The 19,542-nt window shown below is 38.3% G+C and overlaps 1 protein-coding gene across 1 annotated transcript in view; it reads left to right on the forward strand.

Annotated features, from left to right (window-relative positions):
• The window catches only part of LOC123667943 (adenosylhomocysteinase-like 1), a 79,277-nt gene extending 64,849 nt beyond the window's left edge, over positions 1 to 14,428 (forward strand). Inside the window, exons 4-10 of the mRNA XM_045601771.1 lie at positions 1,260 to 1,430; positions 2,563 to 2,695; positions 3,603 to 3,729; positions 8,571 to 8,648; positions 12,374 to 12,553; positions 13,319 to 13,486; positions 14,093 to 14,428. Of these exons, the coding sequence (XP_045457727.1) occupies positions 1,260 to 1,430; positions 2,563 to 2,695; positions 3,603 to 3,729; positions 8,571 to 8,648; positions 12,374 to 12,553; positions 13,319 to 13,486; positions 14,093 to 14,251 (1,016 nt within the window). The 3' untranslated portion in view covers positions 14,252 to 14,428. The remainder of the gene's footprint in view (positions 1 to 1,259; positions 1,431 to 2,562; positions 2,696 to 3,602; positions 3,730 to 8,570; positions 8,649 to 12,373; positions 12,554 to 13,318; positions 13,487 to 14,092) is intronic.
• Positions 14,429 to 19,542: the final 5,114 nt, after the last annotated feature.

Consider the following 19,542-nt stretch of genomic DNA (forward strand, 5'->3'; position numbering starts at 1 on the left):
GGAGGTTACTCAATTCGACCGTATACCGTATATATTTTTTTATGTATGTTCGGGGATAACTCCGTCGTTTATGAACCGATTTTGATAATTATTTTTTTGTTGGAAAGGAGATATCCCTAGTTTAGTGCCATGATAAGAAAACCAGGATCTGACTATGGGATCCCAAAGAAATCGAGGGAAACTCTCGAAAATCCGCATAACATTTTACTGGGTGTACTGATTTTGATGATTTTTAATTTAATCGAAAGCCGATGTTTATTATGTGGTCACATTTAAATTTCATCGAGATCTGATTATAACTTTTGGAGTAATTTTTGTTCATGCCTATTTACTAATTTTTTCGTCTACCTACGTTGTATTACTTGTTGATATAATTGAAGTCGGTTGTTTTTCGTTTGCCTGCAAACACAATTATTGTAATTCGGAATGGTATTCCTTAAAGTATTCATACGTTAGAACTCTTTTATTTTTGTAAATGATTTTGTTTAAATTTCTATTAAAAGTATAAATGCGTGTAAGTAGTCGTTATTATTTTTTTAATTTCAATATGACCTCTGGTTCTCGTTTAGCGATTTCACCTCTGGTTACTAAAAATATTTTAAATTGATCGTCTTCAACTAAGGTAAGGAGGTCTTGTCGATTCTTCTCCGAAGAATCTACATTCCGAATTGGTGGTAGCTTCAAATTAACAATAATTAATTTGTTGAAAGTGAATATAATTTTGTTAAATGACGATTCAAAAGTGATTTTAAAGCCTACTTGAAATAAGTATTTTTTTAATTTTTAGTTTTTTTTTGTAAATCAATGAAAAGGACATGTATTGCTTACCTTTTCTCTCATCTGAATCGTATTAAGACGTTGGTCACCTTCATCCCATAGCTCCTTGTTTCTCAATGTCCATGTCTGAAATATAAATAAATAATAAATATTTAACATACACACACAGTTATCTGTTCCTAAGATATGCAACTTAATGCTTGTGTCTCATATATATACCATAGCCAATGATGCATCATAGGCTCAGCCGTAGGTATTGCCAAATTTGGGCCTGCCTTCCTATTTAAAAAAAAAATGGTCACAATCCACTAGCTATTCCCAATCTTTTGAGAACCGACACTTGCGACCATCTACTTTCCCTAGCTGTGACCAATTTCCCGCCTTCGTGAATATACTGCCGTGTTTACGGTAGACACATGCCACTTTTTTGCCAAGCTATGCCTAGTGTCCACATCTCTTGAAACGTAGACATGTCTGATCAGGTTTCGCGATATTCGCGTGGCGTGGGGAAAGCGAGGAGGCGTTCTGGTGGTGTATCGACCAGTGCGCCGCGCCCTCGACATCCTGGCAGCCTAATATGATCCTGGACGATGGGGGCGACGCCACACATCTCATGCTCAAGAAACACGCCACGACCTTCAAGCAGATCAAGGGTAAGGGGCTTAGTACCTTATTATATCCATGAACGAAGATGGAGATGTAATATCCAGAATTCGAAGACAAAGTCAGATCGTAGTAAAAGTAGTAAAAAAAATCAAGAACTTGATTTTTCGAACTAAAAATGTGAAATGGAAACGGATAAGACATTTTCAGATATTTTTTTTATAGAACTAGGGTGGCGAATAATCTTTTGTTTTGTCTGATGGAAAGTGGTTGTAGGGGCTTTGTCCCTAGCTATACTAACTGTATATAGACTTCTTTTTTTGGAGTTGGAGAGAAATGACACTTTTTGCTTATGCAATGCATCCAACTGAGGTAGGGCACAGCAGGAATTTCCTGCTCAAAATATGGAGCAGCCCTACTGGGGTAGTACCTCGACCTTACAGAAGATCACAGCAAAATAATACTGTTTTCAAGCAGTATTGTGTTCCTGTTGGTGAGTAAGGTGACCAGAGCTCCTGGGGGGATTGGGGATTGGGTCGGCAACGCGCTTGCGATGCTTCTGGTGTTGCAGGTGTCTATAAGCTACGGTAATCGCTTACCATCAGGTGAGCCGTACGCTTGTTTGCCGACCTAGTGACATAAAAAAAAATGCAACATATGTGTAATGTAGGTAAACCCCACATGGTTACCGTAGCCTATGGGATACCTGTAACACCAGAAGCATCGCAAGCTCGTTGCTGACACTGAGATCTAGTTAATCTATTTTATACATGGACAGTACTTGACAGTGGTATTATTAGGCTGTGACTTACGAGAGCTCTTGGCGAGGGTTGAGGGTAGGGTTGACAACACCCGGGGCGAGGTGGCGAATGCTAGCGCGACCCCTATCTCGCCCCACCCAGGCGGGCGACTGCTCACACGTGGTGGTTTTTAGTCAGTAGGAGTCTGACATAACCCTCTGGCGCCCCCGCTCTGGAGGGTATCCATGATGAATTTTCCCCACGTAAAAAAAGGGTTGACAACACGCTTGCAACGCTCTTGGAGTTACAGACGTCCAAACTATGATGAAGACTGTACTATTATTTGGCACCCAAGTGTTAAAAGAAAATAAAAACCCCGTCTTTCATCATATCAATCTCCTTGAAATGGAAACCGTGCAGTAATTAAAATAATTTATTCCAGGTATAGTAGAAGAAAGCGTTACGGGAGTACACAGACTGTACCAGCTCAGTAAAGCGGGAAAGTTGTGCGTGCCCGCTATGAACGTGAATGATTCTGTGACCAAGACGAAGTTTGATAATTTGTACTCTTGTAGGTGAGTCTAATGAATAGATATATTCGTCAAAATATCTTAAATATTTTTAATTTAAATAAATCTGAAATCACTATCACTAACCTAGACGTGATTTGAGTTAAATCAAATTTTTAACTTTATATTCATTTATTTTTTAACCGACTTCAAAAAAAGGAGGAGGTTCACAATTCGATTGTATTTTTTGTATTTTTAAGTATGTTACTTCAGAACTTTTGTCTGGGTGGACCGATTTCCATAAAAAAATTTAATCGAAAGGTGGTGCGTGTCATTTGGTCCCATTTCAATTTATTTGAGATCTAACAACTACTTTTCGAGTTATATGTAATAACGCGTTTTTACTTGACTATTTTTTCGTCGACCTACGTTGTATTTATACCGCATAACTTTTTACTGGGTGTACCGATTTTGATGATTTTTAATTTAATCGAAAGCTTTCGATGTTTATCATTAAGTCACATTTAAATTTCATCGAGATCTGATAACTACTTTTGAGTAATCTTTGATAATGCGTATTTACTTGACTATTATTTCGTTTTCGTCTACCTACGTTGTATTACCTGTCGATGTAATTGAAGTCGGTTTTTTTTTCGTTTGCGAGCAAAAACAATTATTTTTATATTACTAGGTCGGCAAACAAGCGTACGGCTCACGTGATGGTAAGCGATTACCGTAGCTTATAGACGTCTACAACACCAGAAACATCGCAAGCGCATTGCCGACCCAATCCCAAATCCGCCCAGGAGCACTGTTTGAAAGCAGTATTATTTAGCTGTCATCTTCTGTAAGGTCGCAGTCAGGCTGCTCCTTACTTTGTATAGGAAATTTTCTACTGTGCCCTACTTCAGTCAAAGTCAAATAATAATAATAATAAAGAATGAATCGATGTCAATCTTCTGTCTGACCGCAGGGAGAGCATAATCGACGCCCTCAAGCGCAGCACGGACCTGATGTTCGGAGGCAAGCAGTCCGTGGTGTGCGGCTACGGCGAGGTCGGCAAGGGCTGCTGCCAGGCGCTCAAGGCGCTGGGATGCGTCGTGAGTGCCGCGCGCTTTACACTCTGTATTTAATATAGCCTGCACATTATATGGCCTACACCTTCCATGGCTTACATTTTATATGGCTGCATGTGAGATCCCACCTTTCACTCTGTATATAATATAGCCTATACATTATATGGCCTATATCTTACATGGCTCACATCTTATATGGCCTGCATGTAAGATATTAATTATGCTCGTTATGCTACATCTTGTATATCTTACGTTTATTTGTCCTGTATATTTGATATTCTAGACAATATATAGCCTGCAGAATATACATCCTACACCTTATATAACCTTATGTAATTTTTTCTTTTGTTATGAGGCCCGTATTACCAACACATTATATCGCCTACTTTTTTGAAGTCTACATTTTTTATACACACAGACACACACACACACATACACACGTATCAGCAGTCCACTGCAGATAGGCCCCAACAAGTTCGCGCCAAAAATCGCTGAATATAATTATATACATAAGTATAACCTTTACTTAAATAGCTTACTGGATTTAAATTTGCACTTGTAATCTGAACTTTGGCCCCTTTTATTTTTATTTAAAAAAATGATTCGTTTTCCATACGAATAATTACAAATATATCTCATGTTACGACATTTTTAAACTCACTCTTGAGACAAAGTTTAGATGTTTTTAATTTCTTTTAACTTTTTTGGCAATCATCATGTAGGATTTATTTTGAATGTTTATTACTGTTTACTTCATAGACAATATTAAATAATGTAGCAACGCTTGTTAAAATGATTAATTTTTTTTTAATATTATGATTTTATTGTTCTACTTGTCGACTAATAAATAAATAAAAATAAAAAAAACGACTTCGATTTGTCGGTGTAAATTAACGTCGATTTTTTTTTCAGTAGTACAACGGTGTCGAAAAAATAGTAATTTAAGTACGCATTGTTAGAGATTACTGAAAAAGTGCTGTGTGGTTACGGCACTAAAGAATTTAGCCACCCCATCTCTTCCCGTGGGTGTCGTAAGAGGCGACTAAGGGATAGCACAGTTCCACTACCACCTTGGAACTTAAAAGGCCGACCGATGGCGGGATACTGCTGATCCAACTGCTGGCTTTTTAAATGCACAGACCGAGGACGGGCAGCAGCGTCTTCGGTGCGACAAAGTCAGCCCTGCGGTCACCAACTCGCCTGCCCAGCGTGGTGACTATGGGCAAAAACCCCCATGAGTTCGAACTTAAAAATAAGGCCCTCAGTTCCCGGCAGCCCCACTATTCCCGGCTACGGCAGCGGCCGTGGTAACGGTGGGGTAGAGGGTGCCAAGAATCACCGGGGTACGGGAGGCTGCCATAGAAAAATATTCCTGGCTACGTATAATGGACGCACGCTACGGTTGGACCATCACTTCACCGAACTTGAGGTAGAACTTAGGCACATTAAGTGGAGCATACTGGGGTTGTCTGAAGTCCGAAGAGAGGGAGAGTACACGATGATCCTGGACTCCGGGCACTTGTTCTACTTCCGTGAAGGTGATGGGCTTTCCCAAGGTGGCGTCGGTTTTCTGGTTCACAAGACTCTCACTAACAACGTTGTGGAAGTCAGTAGTGTGTCGACCCGGGTAGCGTACCTTGTACTTAAGCTCACCGACAGGTACTCCCTGAAAGTGATACAGGTATATGCGCCGACCTCGGCACACTCTGACGATGAAGTCGAAGCCTTGTATGAAGATATTACAAGGGCCATACATGACACTACTTCGACCTTCTACAGCGTTGTTATGGGAGACTTCAACGCTAAAGTGGGAGTACAAGGCCGCGACGGATCGAGCATCGGACCACACGGATTGGGGCACAGGAATCACAGGGGGCAGACGCTTGTCAACTTCCTCGAATCGGAGGGGCTCTTCTTGATGAACTCATTTTTTCAGAAGAAGCCCCAAAGGAGGTGGACATGGCAAAGCCCCGATACTGTGACGAGGAACGAGATAGATTTCATCATAGCGGATAAAAGGCATATATTCAGAGATGTCTCAGTGGTTAACAGGTTTAACACCGGCAGCGACCACCGGCTAGTACGGGGCACTCTGAATATATGTCTCCGAAAAGAGCGGACCCGCTTGATGAAGTCTACTCTCCGACCTACGCTGCCCCAAATACTATGTGGCTCCGAGCAGTTTCAGTTGGAACTCCAAAACCGATTCAATTCGCTGGAAACTACTAGCGACGTGGACGAGATAACCGACAACGTGGTGAAGACGGTGTGTACACTGGGTCGCAGGCACTTTCCACCAACAAAGCCAACGAAGCAGTCCAAACTTTCTCCCGAAGCCTTGGATCTGATGCGGCAGAGGCGCGAGTTGCCGGCTGCTTCGCCAGAACAGAGGGCTCTTTCCAAGAGGGTACGGAAAATTATTCGCCGAGACCTCCGCTGCTCAAATACGAGAGAGGTTGCTACTCTGATTGAACAGAATAGGGGGTCCAAAGTTTTCCAAAGACCATTGGGGAGAAGCCTTCTTGCGAAGCTTAAAACAGCAGATGGCAGAACCGTCTGCTCTCGCCCTCAGGTCCGAGAAGAGGTTGAGAATTTTTATGGACAGCTGTACTCGTCGAGCGCACGCAAGCCTGCGACTTGGGACACCGAAGATCCACGGGCACCATTGTTGCGCCATTATTCGGAGTGTATCCCGGACTTCGAAGAGGATGAGATTGGTACAGCGCTCGGGCAGCTTAAAAACGGGAGGGCCCCGGGGGATGACGGAGTTACCACTGAACTCCTTAAAGCCGCAGGGCGACCTGTCCTGAAAGCCTTGGCAAGACTATTTAACGCCGTCATCCACCGAGGTACCACGCCGGAGGCGTGGTCCAGGAGTGTGGTGGTGCTGTTCTTTAAGAGAGGCGATAAGTCTCTGTTAAAGAATTACAGACCGATCTCACGTCTGAGCCACGTCTATAAGCTGTTTTCGAGGGTTGTTACGAATCGTCTCGCCAGAAGACTCGACGAATTCCAACCACATTAGCAGGCTGGGTTTCGAAATGGCTACAGCACCGTGGACCACATCCATACTGTTCGGCAGATTATACAAAAGACGGAAGAATATAATCAACCGCTGTGTATGGCATTTGTGGACTACGAGAAAGCCTTCGACTCCGTCGAGACCTGGGCTGTCCTGGACTCTCTACAGAGATGTCATGTCGACTGGCGATATATCGAGGTACTAAAATCTATGTACGACGCGGCGACGATGACCGTTTTCATGTCAATGACCAAAGAACAAGACCTATTTCCCTCCGGCGCGGGGTAAGACAGGGGGATGTAATATCACCGAAACTGTTTACCACTGCGCTAACTATGTCCAGCAGTGGACTGCGATAGGCTGAAGTGACTGAAAAAGTGCTCGTCAGATGTCGATCAGTTTTAAATAGACACGACAACCGCTAGCTTTCGACTAAAAAAGTATTATCAAGATTAATACACAATTACACTCAATAAAAAGTTATGAGATACATACATAAAAAATAGAATCGAATTGAGAACCTCGTGTTTCTTACACACTTAAAAAAATAAAATCGAATTGAGAACCTCGTGTTTCTTTGAAGTCGGTTAAATTAATAAATTTACAAATCATAACCAATTCTTTTTTTTTAAATATAATAATATATTAAATATTCTATCGTTAATTATTTCAAAGATTATTAATTTATAATTAGAGGAAAATAAATTTAAAACGCCACGCCGCGCTGCTCAAGTTCGGATTGGTGGATACAGAAATGATTTTTAAATGGGCGTGATTAGGGAAATGATAAATTGTTGATTACTAGTCTAATTACCTTTTTGACTGATTTTGATAAAATCTTAAATATTGATAATTTAATTTTGTCAGTCGAGACTCGAGAGTGATTGTGATATAAAAAAAAATGTACTTTTGGTGGAGTACAAACAGATTTTTTCATATTTTTGAATTAAAACTTCTTTGAGCACGCTTGAATTGCGGACTAAGCTGGTGAATGCGTGACGTGAGCGTTACAAAAAGTGTGATCGGGCGAAGCGAATGAAAGATGAGAGGGACACATAAGTTAGATGGAGTTAAAAAAGTTTTATTTCAGTCGTGTGGTCTAAAGCACACTCGTTTTTTTTTATTGTACTTTATTTGGTGATGAGAAACAAGCCTTAGGGTTAAGATCTTTTTCACCTTAACTAACCTAAGATTTTTTGTTTCAAAGGTTGCGTAGAGAAATATATAAAAAGACTAGCTGACTCGGCAAACGTTGTCTTGCCGTTAAACGCTATTTAAAAATAGGGGTTGGTGAAGGGTGAAAATTTAGGGTTGTATGTATTTTTCAACGCCAAATCATAATAAAATAAAAAATAAATAATTTATCTAAAAATAAAAAAAATATATATTTATAGGTGGACTACCCTTAACATTTAGGGAGATTAAAAATAGATGTTCGATTCTCAGACCTACCCAATATGCACACAAAATTTCATGAGAATCGGTTAAACCGTTTCGGAGGAGTTTAACTACAAACACCGCGACACGAGAATTTTATATTATAAAAGATAAAATTTATCCGAAACTTTTATATCGGAATGTTTTACTGTTACGGATAAATTTATATGATAGTCTGCCCGTGACCATGGTTGCTGTAGAGTATCCGAAACGTCTGGCATCTAAAAAACTTAATAAATCGCGATAAAATCCGAAAAAGTTGTTTCATCATTATAATAAACGATATTCGCGTAAACATTAGAAAACAATAGAATATTTTTGATATCCGATAGTTTCGGTTATCGGATACTCCATAACGACTTGAGTTAGAGTTGTGTCAAGTATAAACATTTATTTTGTTTTTCAGGTGTACGTGACAGAAATAGATCCGATTTGTGCGTTACAAGCCGCGATGGACGGCTTCAGAGTTGTTAAATTGAATGAGGTACGTATTTTTTTGTCAAGTTGGTGTGTTGGTGTGTGTTAGTGAGGGTAGTTTTATAAATTTCTGTAAATTATTATAAATAATTGTGTTTGCTCGCAAACGAAAAAAAAAACCGACTTCAATTACATCGACGAGTAATACAACGTAGATCGACGAAAAAATAGTCAAGTAACTACGCGTTATCATCAGATTACTCAAAAAGTAGTTATCAGATCTCAATAAAATTTATATGTGACCACATGACAAACATCAGCTTTCGATTAAATTAAAAATTATTAAAATCGGTACACCCAGTAAAAAGCTATTGCGGATTTTCAAGAGTTTCTCTCGATTTCTCAGGGATTCCATCATCAGATCCTTGTTTCATTATCATCGTACTAAACTAGGGATATCTGCTTTCTAACAAGAAAAGAATTATCAAAATCGGTACATCCAGTAGAAAGTTATGCGGTATAAAATACAACGTAGGTCGACGAAAAAAGCGTCGAGTAAAGACGCATTATTAGATATAACTCGAAAAGTAGTTGTTAGATCTCAAATAAATTTAAATGGGATCAATTGACACACACCACCTTTTGATTAAAAAAAAAATTGTCGAAATCGGTCCACCCGGTCAATCTGTTCTGATGTAACATACATAAAAAAATAAATACAGTCGAATTGAGAACCTCCTCCTTTTTTGGAAGTCGGTTAAAAAAGTAAAATCTATACTTGTAGTCATACCGACCCCAATTCTATTTTGTCTTTGGTTTTATTTTTCATTTTCTTTGAGTATGTTTTAATCAATAATAAACTAAAAAAGAATATTTTTCCATTTTTGCTATAGTCATTCATTGTATATTGATTGCGCATGCTTTTTTGAATGTGTTCCGCTGATGCGCCCTTTTCATTCAATCCTACCTTGCGGACTTGCGGTGCAGACCACCTCAGAAGAAATATACATAAATGATCTGGATATTTTATTGAAATAAAAATTCTTTACGATCGTTTGACTCGGGGGGTAAGCTGGCGGTGGACGGTGGACGCGGTCAGGCCGGTCCTCCGGAAGTGGGTGAGGCGGCGGTTCGGGCCGCTGACCTTCCGCCCGGTGCAGGTATTTTCCGGACACGCGTGCTTCGGTAAGTACCTGCACCGAATCGCGAGACGGGAGGCGAGTTCAGCCTGCCGCGAGTGCAGGGTACCAGAGGACACGGCGCTCCACACGCTGGAGTTGTTCGCCGCGTGGGACTTTTCTCGGTCCTCGGACGGAGTCTCGCTACCGAGCGTCGTACGAGCCGTGCTGACGGTGAGAGCTCGTGCAGGCGGCGGTCTCCCGGTCTCCTTCTGCGAAGAGGGGATGACGCAGGAGGCCGCGGAGTGGGCCGGGAGGGTGACGTCCCCGCTGGCCCACTCCGGCGCAGGCGTACGGGGGCAAGGAGGAGACGGTTTGCCCACCTATAGTGGGGCTCTCGCCCTCGTAATAGTGGGGTCGCAGGTCGATAGTCGGGGGACTTCGGCCAGCCGGATGACGCGATCCGACACGTCTGAAGAGTGGCCTTGATGTGAATGACGTCACTCCACCATTCTGCCGGGACCCGGAAGTTTCGTCCGGGCCTACCGACGGGGCGAGGTGGCGAATGCTCACGCATGGTGGGGTATAAGCTGGTGAATGCGCGACGAGAACGTTACGAAAAGTGTAATCGGACGACGCGAACGAAAGTTGAGAGGGAGATGTAAATTAGTGAAGGCAGAAAATTTTACTTCAGTCGTGTGATCTAAAGTACATTCATTTAATATGTATGATTTTATTTTTGCGTTACCCACACATTAGGAATTCTAAACATTTTTGAATATAATATCAAAAATCGACCGCTCCAGCGGGGATCTCCTGGGTAAACGGTCGCAATGTATACTTTGAATTCCTACTTTTCAATAACCTCTACGTTGAAACCGTTTAAAAAATATATCGTAATATGTGGAATATAATTTTTAATACAGTTGCTCAAAAAGTGGCGCATTGCAGGGAAGTATAGCGTTCGGGATGTGGGCCCGAACTCGTGCGTTCTCTTTCCTAACTGTCAAAATAATGTCTATTAAAAAGAAAAACCAACCATGAAGTTTCTATTAAAAAAATTCATAGAAGTTTTTATGATTCATGCAAATACGTATATTTCTAAAAAGAAGCTACTAATTTGTTTCAATATCAGATTTAATGATTTGATTGAATGAGTTTGGTTATGTTTCATTTCCATTAAGTTTCATTTTCATTTCATTCGCTTCAGCCTGTAATATCCCACTACTGGGCAAAGGCCTCTTTCCCCATGTAGGAGAAGGATCAGAGCTTAATCCACCACGCTGCTCCAATGCGGGTTGGCGGATAAATTTCATATCAATAAAAAAACTTCTACTGAAGACTTGGCTGTATGGGCATAGTTCCCCTTGCCTACCAGAATGGGTGAAGAAAAAAAAAACTCTGCTTATATTCTACGGTTGGCGCCATTTTTCAGTAATGTATGTTAAGTTAGTTGAGTTTAGTGCAACTTGCTCCGACTGTCAACCCTCGGCTCGGGTAGACATTTGTCGAAACTCTTTGCAATGACAGCCTTTCCACACTTGTAATGAAATATACTATTGTTGAATACTAGAACAGATTTTTATTCCATTTGTATCTCTATTAATCGATAAAAAAATTTAAAGTTACAAATTTTTTCCAAATAAGTACAATTTTAAAAGCGACATTTTTCTTAGAAAACTAAGAAATTTTAACGAACTATCTTCATCAAAGTAAACTTACATCATTAAGGAATACAAACAAATATAATTAAAATATGTAATTATTTTTAATACATTTTGTATTAAATAATAAAAAGATAGTATATATTACATGCATCAAGCCCAGTAAATCAGCGCCAGCGCTCTTAGAGGTAAGGTCCACGCCAAATTCTGCGCAGCCGTGTCTTTCGCTCACACGCGCCAAGCGCCTGTTGTTATAGTGTGATAAACCGCATTTGATACTTTCATAAAAATAAAAACATATTACGAAAATGACTGTAAATAATATAATGATAATTTATGTAAACAAATGTATGATTTATTTATTTTGTCTCACATTATTAATACAAATAGGCATTTTAATCTGTTTGTCTTGTTATTTGTTAATTAATATGTTTGTCGGTGTCATTGAGTTTATAAAAAAATTGAAAACGGCAAAATTTGATGGTCTACTTTCATCCAAAACTATGCAACTCACATTTACACACAGATTTTCTGGGGCATAATAAAATGCTATTTTATTCATATCGTAAATATTAGATTCAATCGTAAACTCAAAAAACTAAATCAATTAAAAAAAATTGTTTCATAAAATTGATTTTTTTTTTATTTTAAATGTATTAACTGTTGTTATATAACATACTTGAAATTTTTAATAAATTAATTATGTAAAAAACATTTTATACCATAGTTATAATTTTTATTATACATCAGAAAATGATCAAGATAGTCTTTTGGTTGTCACACTATACTTACTAGCACAAAGATCGCGCGGCTCGTACGACTGGCGCGATGCGACCAAATTGACCTAAACTTGCAGAGCGAAAAATTGTGAAATGGCTCTTAATGCCTATTAGGAACGTACCAGGTTACTGTTTATGCCAAAATTCTTTCCAATATTCGCGTAGTTAAAGAAAAGGCTAAAAAAGTAAGTTTGTACGACAAAGTAAAAAAACAAAATTGTTTCGCGCCAGGTGATAAGGCAAGTAGACATCGTGATAACGGCGACGGGAAACAAGGGCGTGGTGACTCGCGAACACATGGAGCGCATGAAGAACGGCTGCGTGGTGTGCAACATGGGCCACAGCAACACCGAGATAGACGTGCACGCGCTGCGCACGCCCGACCTGCTGTGGGAGCGCGTGCGGAGCCAGGTACACACACCGTACACACTCGCACGCACACACACACACACACACACACACACATGCACACACGCACACACGCACACACGCACACATGCACACATGCACACTCGCACGCATGAACAATCACGCACACTCACACACACGCACACTCACGCACACGCAAACACACACACTCACATCCACACACACGCAACACGCACACTTACACACACGCACGCACCGCACCTACACACATATACACACAACACACACACACACGTGCGCACACACAAAAACACCCATACACGCAAATCCTGCGTCGGCGCACACGAATGTGCAAAATTCACACATGCTAGCACGTTCAAACACGTAATTGTATACATACAACGTGTACGCGCACGCACACCCACTTTTCTGGGCACTTGCATACAAACAAGCACATACGCGTAGGTGCCATATTTGTTTGCAACCTTGGCCTTATCTTTTTCGATGAGGCCTAGATTTCAGTGCTTTAGAACATCGGGAAATGTTATTGCTGTAACCAACGCTGGCAATTTATTAATGGTAGTTAATCAAGCGTCTTTCAATTCTATTGTGTAAGCCCATGCCTCTGAATCTTATTGCTCTTTGTGTTTTACATTATTATCCATATGTTATTATTATATGTTATTATTTTCAGAAAACAGTTCGCCTTACTTACGAACTTTCTTGTTCAAAAATTTAACGATTCGTTTTCAAAACGCACCGTTTTCTCAATATAGTAAATCGACATAAGTGAGTGTTCATCCTCAGGTGGACCACATAATCTGGAGCAACGGTAAACGCATCGTTTTACTGGCGGAAGGCCGACTTGCCAACCTGTGCTGTTCATCGTTACCGTCCTTCGTGGTATCAGTGACGGCCGCAACTCAGGCACTTGCCCTCATTGAACTTTATAACGCCCCTAATCATAGATACAAGGTATTGTTACTGTTAGCCTTTTTATATTACAAAGATGACGTTCTTCTGTACGGCCCACCTGATAATGTAAGCGGTTACCGTAGCTCATAGACGTCTGCAACACCAGGAGTATCGCAATCGCGTTGCCGATCCTATCCCCAATCCCCTTAGTCTCCTTACTCATCACACTCTGGTCTCTCTTCTTACGTGTTCTCTCGTTCTCACCTTACTCACCACAGGAACACAGCACTGCTTGAGACCATGGTTATTTAGCTGTGATCTTCTGTAAGGTCGAGGTACTTCCCCAGTCGGGCCGCTCCAGACTTTGAGCAGGATATTTCCTGCTCAATAAAATTTGTTCGTTTGTTTTTACGTTTGCAGAAAAAAAAAATTCGAACATAGAAACCAGCTTTGACTGCTTCAGTAATTGAAGTCTCCCCATATCAAGTAAATGTATAAAGGCTACATACATATTCTTGATCAAAAACGAATTACGTACTAAGGTTATTTTTTTAATAGATTAATTATTTGCTTAGACAATTGAACTTCTTATATACCAAATTCAAATAAACATCCTGTATAAAAATAACAAACAGTATAAATAACAAAAATTAATAATTTTTTCAGGCGGACGTGTATCTCCTACCTAAGAAAATGGACGAGTACGTGGCAAGCTTACATTTACCGACTTTCGATGCGCATTTGACTGAACTAACCGACGAGCAGGCGAAGTACCTGGGTCTCAACAAAGTGGGGCCGTTCAAACCTAACTACTATAGGTATTAGTCTAGATCTAGGTGCCTATCGCTTCGCTTCTAGTGTTTCACGAGTACAAAGTATTGTTTTTTTTTTTTGAAGTTATATTTCTTTTGGCGCGTTAGGGAATAATGATGAGAGTAAATTTTTAATGCGCGCGCACATTGTCACAAAAAAACCGATACCCTGAAGTTAGCTAATTAACGAAGAAGAAGTTAGTTAGCTAACCAATGAAGTATAACTTCTTACGTGCGAACTACACACACAATTTTTTTTTGTTATTTTGTAAAAACATGTTTTTTGTGTATGATTTGTTTGGGTATAAGGTGTTTGCAGATTTTTTCTGGTGACTACAAAAAAAGTATTATGTTTTTTTTTTGTTATTATTATTTATGGAAATGTTTTTGGTTTTAATTTTATAATTATAAATGTGTAATATTAATAACTACTTACGTTATATTTTGTAATTTTAAGTTAAGAATTGAAGAAGATTTTTTATTTTTTCGATATTTGATTTTTAATAATATTTTTGGAAGTGAAAATTGTTATTGTTTGTTATTATTATTTACACAGACTTGTAATTTTTAATTATATTATTTAAGCTTTAAGAATATTTTAATAAATACGAAATATAATATGTTACCGAATATTTATTTAAAAATTATATTATTAAGTAACTTAATTTCTAAAATATATTTTTAATGAGGACAATTGTGTAATAATAATTGTTTTTTAATTTTATTCATTTGGAAATGTAATATAACGAAAACAATAAACTCAGTGTCCATGATTGTAAGTAGTGTAGTTATAATTTTACAAAAAATATATAATTGTATAAAAATATTTTATTGTTTATTTTACCTATTTTTTCAGAATTTATTCTCTGAGTGTAACTTTACATCTTATATATAAAATTCTCGTGTCGCGATGTTTGTTGCCAAACTCCTTCGAAAGGGCTGGACCAATTTTTATGAAATTTTGTGTGCATATGGGGTAGGTCTGAGAATCGGTCAACATATATTTTTCATACCGCTAAGTTACAAGGGAACTAAGGAGGTTAATAAAACAAAGTATGCTGGGTCAGCTACTATTATGTAATTTTGAATTTGTCTGTAAGTTTGTCAGCGTTTTGGTAAACATTATTTGGGTTTGAATGATTCAGCTTGTAACATCCCATTGCTGGGCATAGCCCATTTCCTTCATATAGGAGAAAAATCGAGCTTATTTCATTACGCGGCTACACTGTGGGGTGGATAGTAAACGTGATTTGGGATTCTGTATAATGTTACATTAAAAGCTATATTTTTATATATATCGCTTGACAAACAAGCCTAAGGTCAGCCAGATGAGAGAACGTAGCGTATACACGCCTTCAACTGCAACTTGCGTTGCCGACCCTCCCCGAGAGTTCTGGTCACCTTACTCACCGACAGGAACAAAACACTGCTTGAAAACAGTGTTATTTAGCTGTGACCTTCGAGAGAAGTCGAGACTCCAGTTGGCTGCTCCAGATTTTGAGCAGGAAATTTCCTACTGTGCCCTACCTCAGTTTTGTAATATTTTTTTTTATGTCACTGGGTCGGCAAACAAGCGTACGGCTCACCTGATGGCAAGCGATTACCGTAGCTTATAGACGTCTGCAACAGCAGAAGAATCGCAAGCGCGACCCAATCCCCAATCCCCCCAGGAGCTCTGGTCACCTTACTCACCAACAGGAACACAATACTGCTTGAAAACAGTATTATTTAACTGTGATCTTCTGTAAGGTCGAGGTACTACCCCAGTCGGGCTGCTCCAGATTTTGACCTTACCCTACCTCAGTTTTTTTATATTAATTAATAATATTTTGACGACACGTTGGCGCATTGGAGCAGCAGGGTGGATTAAGTTCTAATCCGTATCCTATATGGGGAAAGAGGCCTATGCCCTGCACTGGGATATTACAGATTGAAGCGTAGCGTATCCAGCCTTTGTCAAAGTTTCACTACAAATTATGCTTGTGTTTTTGTTTTGACCCGTGATTTAATCCTGGAGTGTCGCCCTAAGAGCATTTTACCATCCGTGGCAATCGTTTCATATAAGTGAGAATGCGATTTCAGTCTGTTAATGTTATGTTTAAAAAAATAAAATCAAAGTGTTAAGGTCAAAAACCGTTTTCAGACTTATTTCATTACGTGACTCCATCCTTAATAGGGACGGATCTGAATAATTATTTTTTTAAATCAGTGTTTAGAAACTTCATGAAACACTTAGTAGCGGTTTCAAATTCTGACTAGGCTTTGTGGATTATAGTCCTTTGTCTTTCGTTATTGGGGATAAATTTTAAAATAACAACAACTAAGTAGCGAAATTTTTTTTTGTTGCTATAAAATGAGTCAGTTCAGCGTTACGTAAGATAAATAAGAGAAATGAAACTTTTAAAACAGTATACTTACAATAATTTGATTTAAAATTTAAACTGTTAAATCCAATACTATTTTTCTGGAAAGGATTTCACACGTCACAAAGACCGCCTTAGTACGTTTTCTTTATTTGTGATAATTCTTTTTTGTTTATTTACAGTCGAAAATAAAGATAACATTTATTTTAGAAGCACAAAATTAAAAATTAAAAACTTGTAACGGTTAAAAGATAACTGTTGGATTAGAGTTAATGTAAAAAAGAAATCAATTTTTTTTAACGCCTTGTAACAAATCGTACTACCGGTTTAAGGTAGATCCACACTGAATGTTCTCGTATAAATAATAAGTTTATTTATTTTAATTTATTTTACTTATTTTTAGTAGTTAATTTTATTTACACATATTTGATTTTATTTGTGCTGTGTGGCTACGGCACTAAAGAATTTAGCCACCCCCTCTCTTCCCGTGGGTGTCGTAAGAGGCGACTAAGGGATAACAAGGTTCCACAACCACCTTGGAACTTAAGAAGCCGACCGATGGCGGGATAACCATCCAACTGCTGGCTTTGAAATACACAGGCCGAAGACGGGCAGCAGCGTCTTCGGTGCCACAAAGCCAGTACTGCGGTCACCAACCCGCCTGCCCAGCGTGGTGACTATGGGCAAAACACATGAGTTCACGTTATTTTTGGCGTAAACTTGTGGAGGCCTATGTCCAGCAGTGGACTGTATAGGCTGTAATGATGATGATGATGATGATGATGATTTTATTTGTTACGTATTTACTTTATACTAGATGGCTTAACGTATTTATTACCTTATGGGAAAAAGTTTCATAGACTTCATAAAAACAAGGGCAAATGGAGACGTTCATTCCCATAGATCTTATAGCATCTCACAAATCAGTATTCGAATTTGTTCTGCATTTGTCCATGTTTTTACGAGCTATATGAGATATTTTCCATGGGTTATATCTTATCATTTCGGATTTTTTTAGTTTTGAACGATGTTGGTTCATTAAGTTTGATCATAACTTTGTTTTCATAACCTAATGGCTTCAATGGTGCAAAAAGAGCACAGATGATTTCGTCAATGAGACGTAAAATGGAGAAAATACATTTGACATGGCCTTGTTAAAGTGATAACAAATTCTTCAGAAATCGTCAACGATGGATCATTAAATCATTTGATTGTTTGTGATTTGCTGCAAGATTTATTTCACGACTTTTACAAGCTTTATATTAAGCCATTTTTCAACTTCTTTCTTACGTTCATACACAGAAAACATTAATGTAGGAAACATTAGTAACAAAAAAGTCAATGTAAAACATCCTGAAAGATATAAAAATACGGGTCAAATCACAAGGGAGATCTAGCTTTTGATAAAAGCGTATAAATATATATAAAAAAATGAATTTCCAAAATATAAGGCGAGAATTTTGTTCGCCGTTAGTGTGGTTCAGTCTTAATGCGTACGTTGTCGCCCGGTAAACGAATAACTTCATATCAGTTTTAATCACGAACTAATGAACGTGTTAATGATTTTATCGACTTTTCCAAGAAAACTCAACCAATATCTCTGTATCGTACATCCGTGTACTGGTATAATTTTTTTTTTTACAAATTTTCCAATACCAATTTCAACTATTTCAAGGCTTCGAGCAATCTTGGAATTATTATCTGTATTGTTAATTATTATCTTTTTTTAACTTAAGCATATTTTAGCTACCAGCTGTTGGAAAGATATTTTAATAGGAATTTTTATAAATTTATTATCTATGTAGATGTTAAACTGGCCAGTTTCATGTTAGGTGGGTATTCAAGGGCACATATTTTTTTAACTATGTTTTAGTTAAAATATTATAAATTAATATGTTAAAAATATTATAAATATACAAATTTTAACCTGACTAAAGAACAGAAAAATTAAAATATTTGAATGTGAAGAAAATGACAAGTTATTTAAAAGCTTCAACTTTTATATAGCCCGTTTTCTGTATTCAAAAAACTATTCGTTTCCTTACGAGTTCTTCGATTTGAACTTCTCACAATCAATTTCTCTGTATTCTTAGCCAAGAGTAACGAGTTTCTCTACAGAATACTAAGATTCTGGAGGTGAAGTCAAATATTTGGAAAATCTACAAACCTATGTATTTCACTAATATTTGTGAGGTTTGTACCCAACCTTTTTATTCTGAAACATAGACGAAAAGTACATTACACTTACAGAAAAATGTATATTAAAAAAAATTTAAAACTACCTTCTGAATTATAGTTAAAAACAACTAAATATTAAGAAAACAGGACTTAAAATTAAACAACAAAAAAACTGGCCAAGTACGAGTCGGACTCGCGCACCGAGGGTTGCGTACAAAAATTATTAAAAATATTTTAATTTAATTAACCGACTTCCAAAAAAGGAGGAGGTTCTCAATTCGACTGTATTTTTTTTTTTATGTATGTGAATCATCATCAGAACTTGACCGTGTGGACCGATTTCGACAAATTTTATTTTAATCGAAAGGTGGTGTGTGCCAATTGGTCCCATTTAATTTATTTGAGATCTAACAACTACTTTTCGAGTTATATCTAATAATGCGTTTTTACTTGACGCTTTTTTCGTCGACCTACGTTGTATTATACCGCATAACTTTCTACTGGATGTACCGATTTTGATAATTCTTTTTTTGTTGGAAAGGAGATATCCGAAATTTAGTACCATGATAAGGAAACCAGGATCTGATGATGGGATCCCAGAGAAATCGAGGGAAACTCTTGAAAATCCGCAATAACTTTTTACTGGGTGTACCGATTTTGATAATTTTTAATTTAATCGATAGCTAATGTTTGTCATGTGGTCACATATAAATTTTATTGAGATCTAATAACTGCTTTTTGAGTAATCTTTGATAACGCGTAG

This window comes from Melitaea cinxia, chromosome 29, assembly GCF_905220565.1.
Source record: "Melitaea cinxia chromosome 29, ilMelCinx1.1, whole genome shotgun sequence".
In the NCBI taxonomy this organism is placed as follows: domain Eukaryota; kingdom Metazoa; phylum Arthropoda; class Insecta; order Lepidoptera; family Nymphalidae; genus Melitaea; species Melitaea cinxia.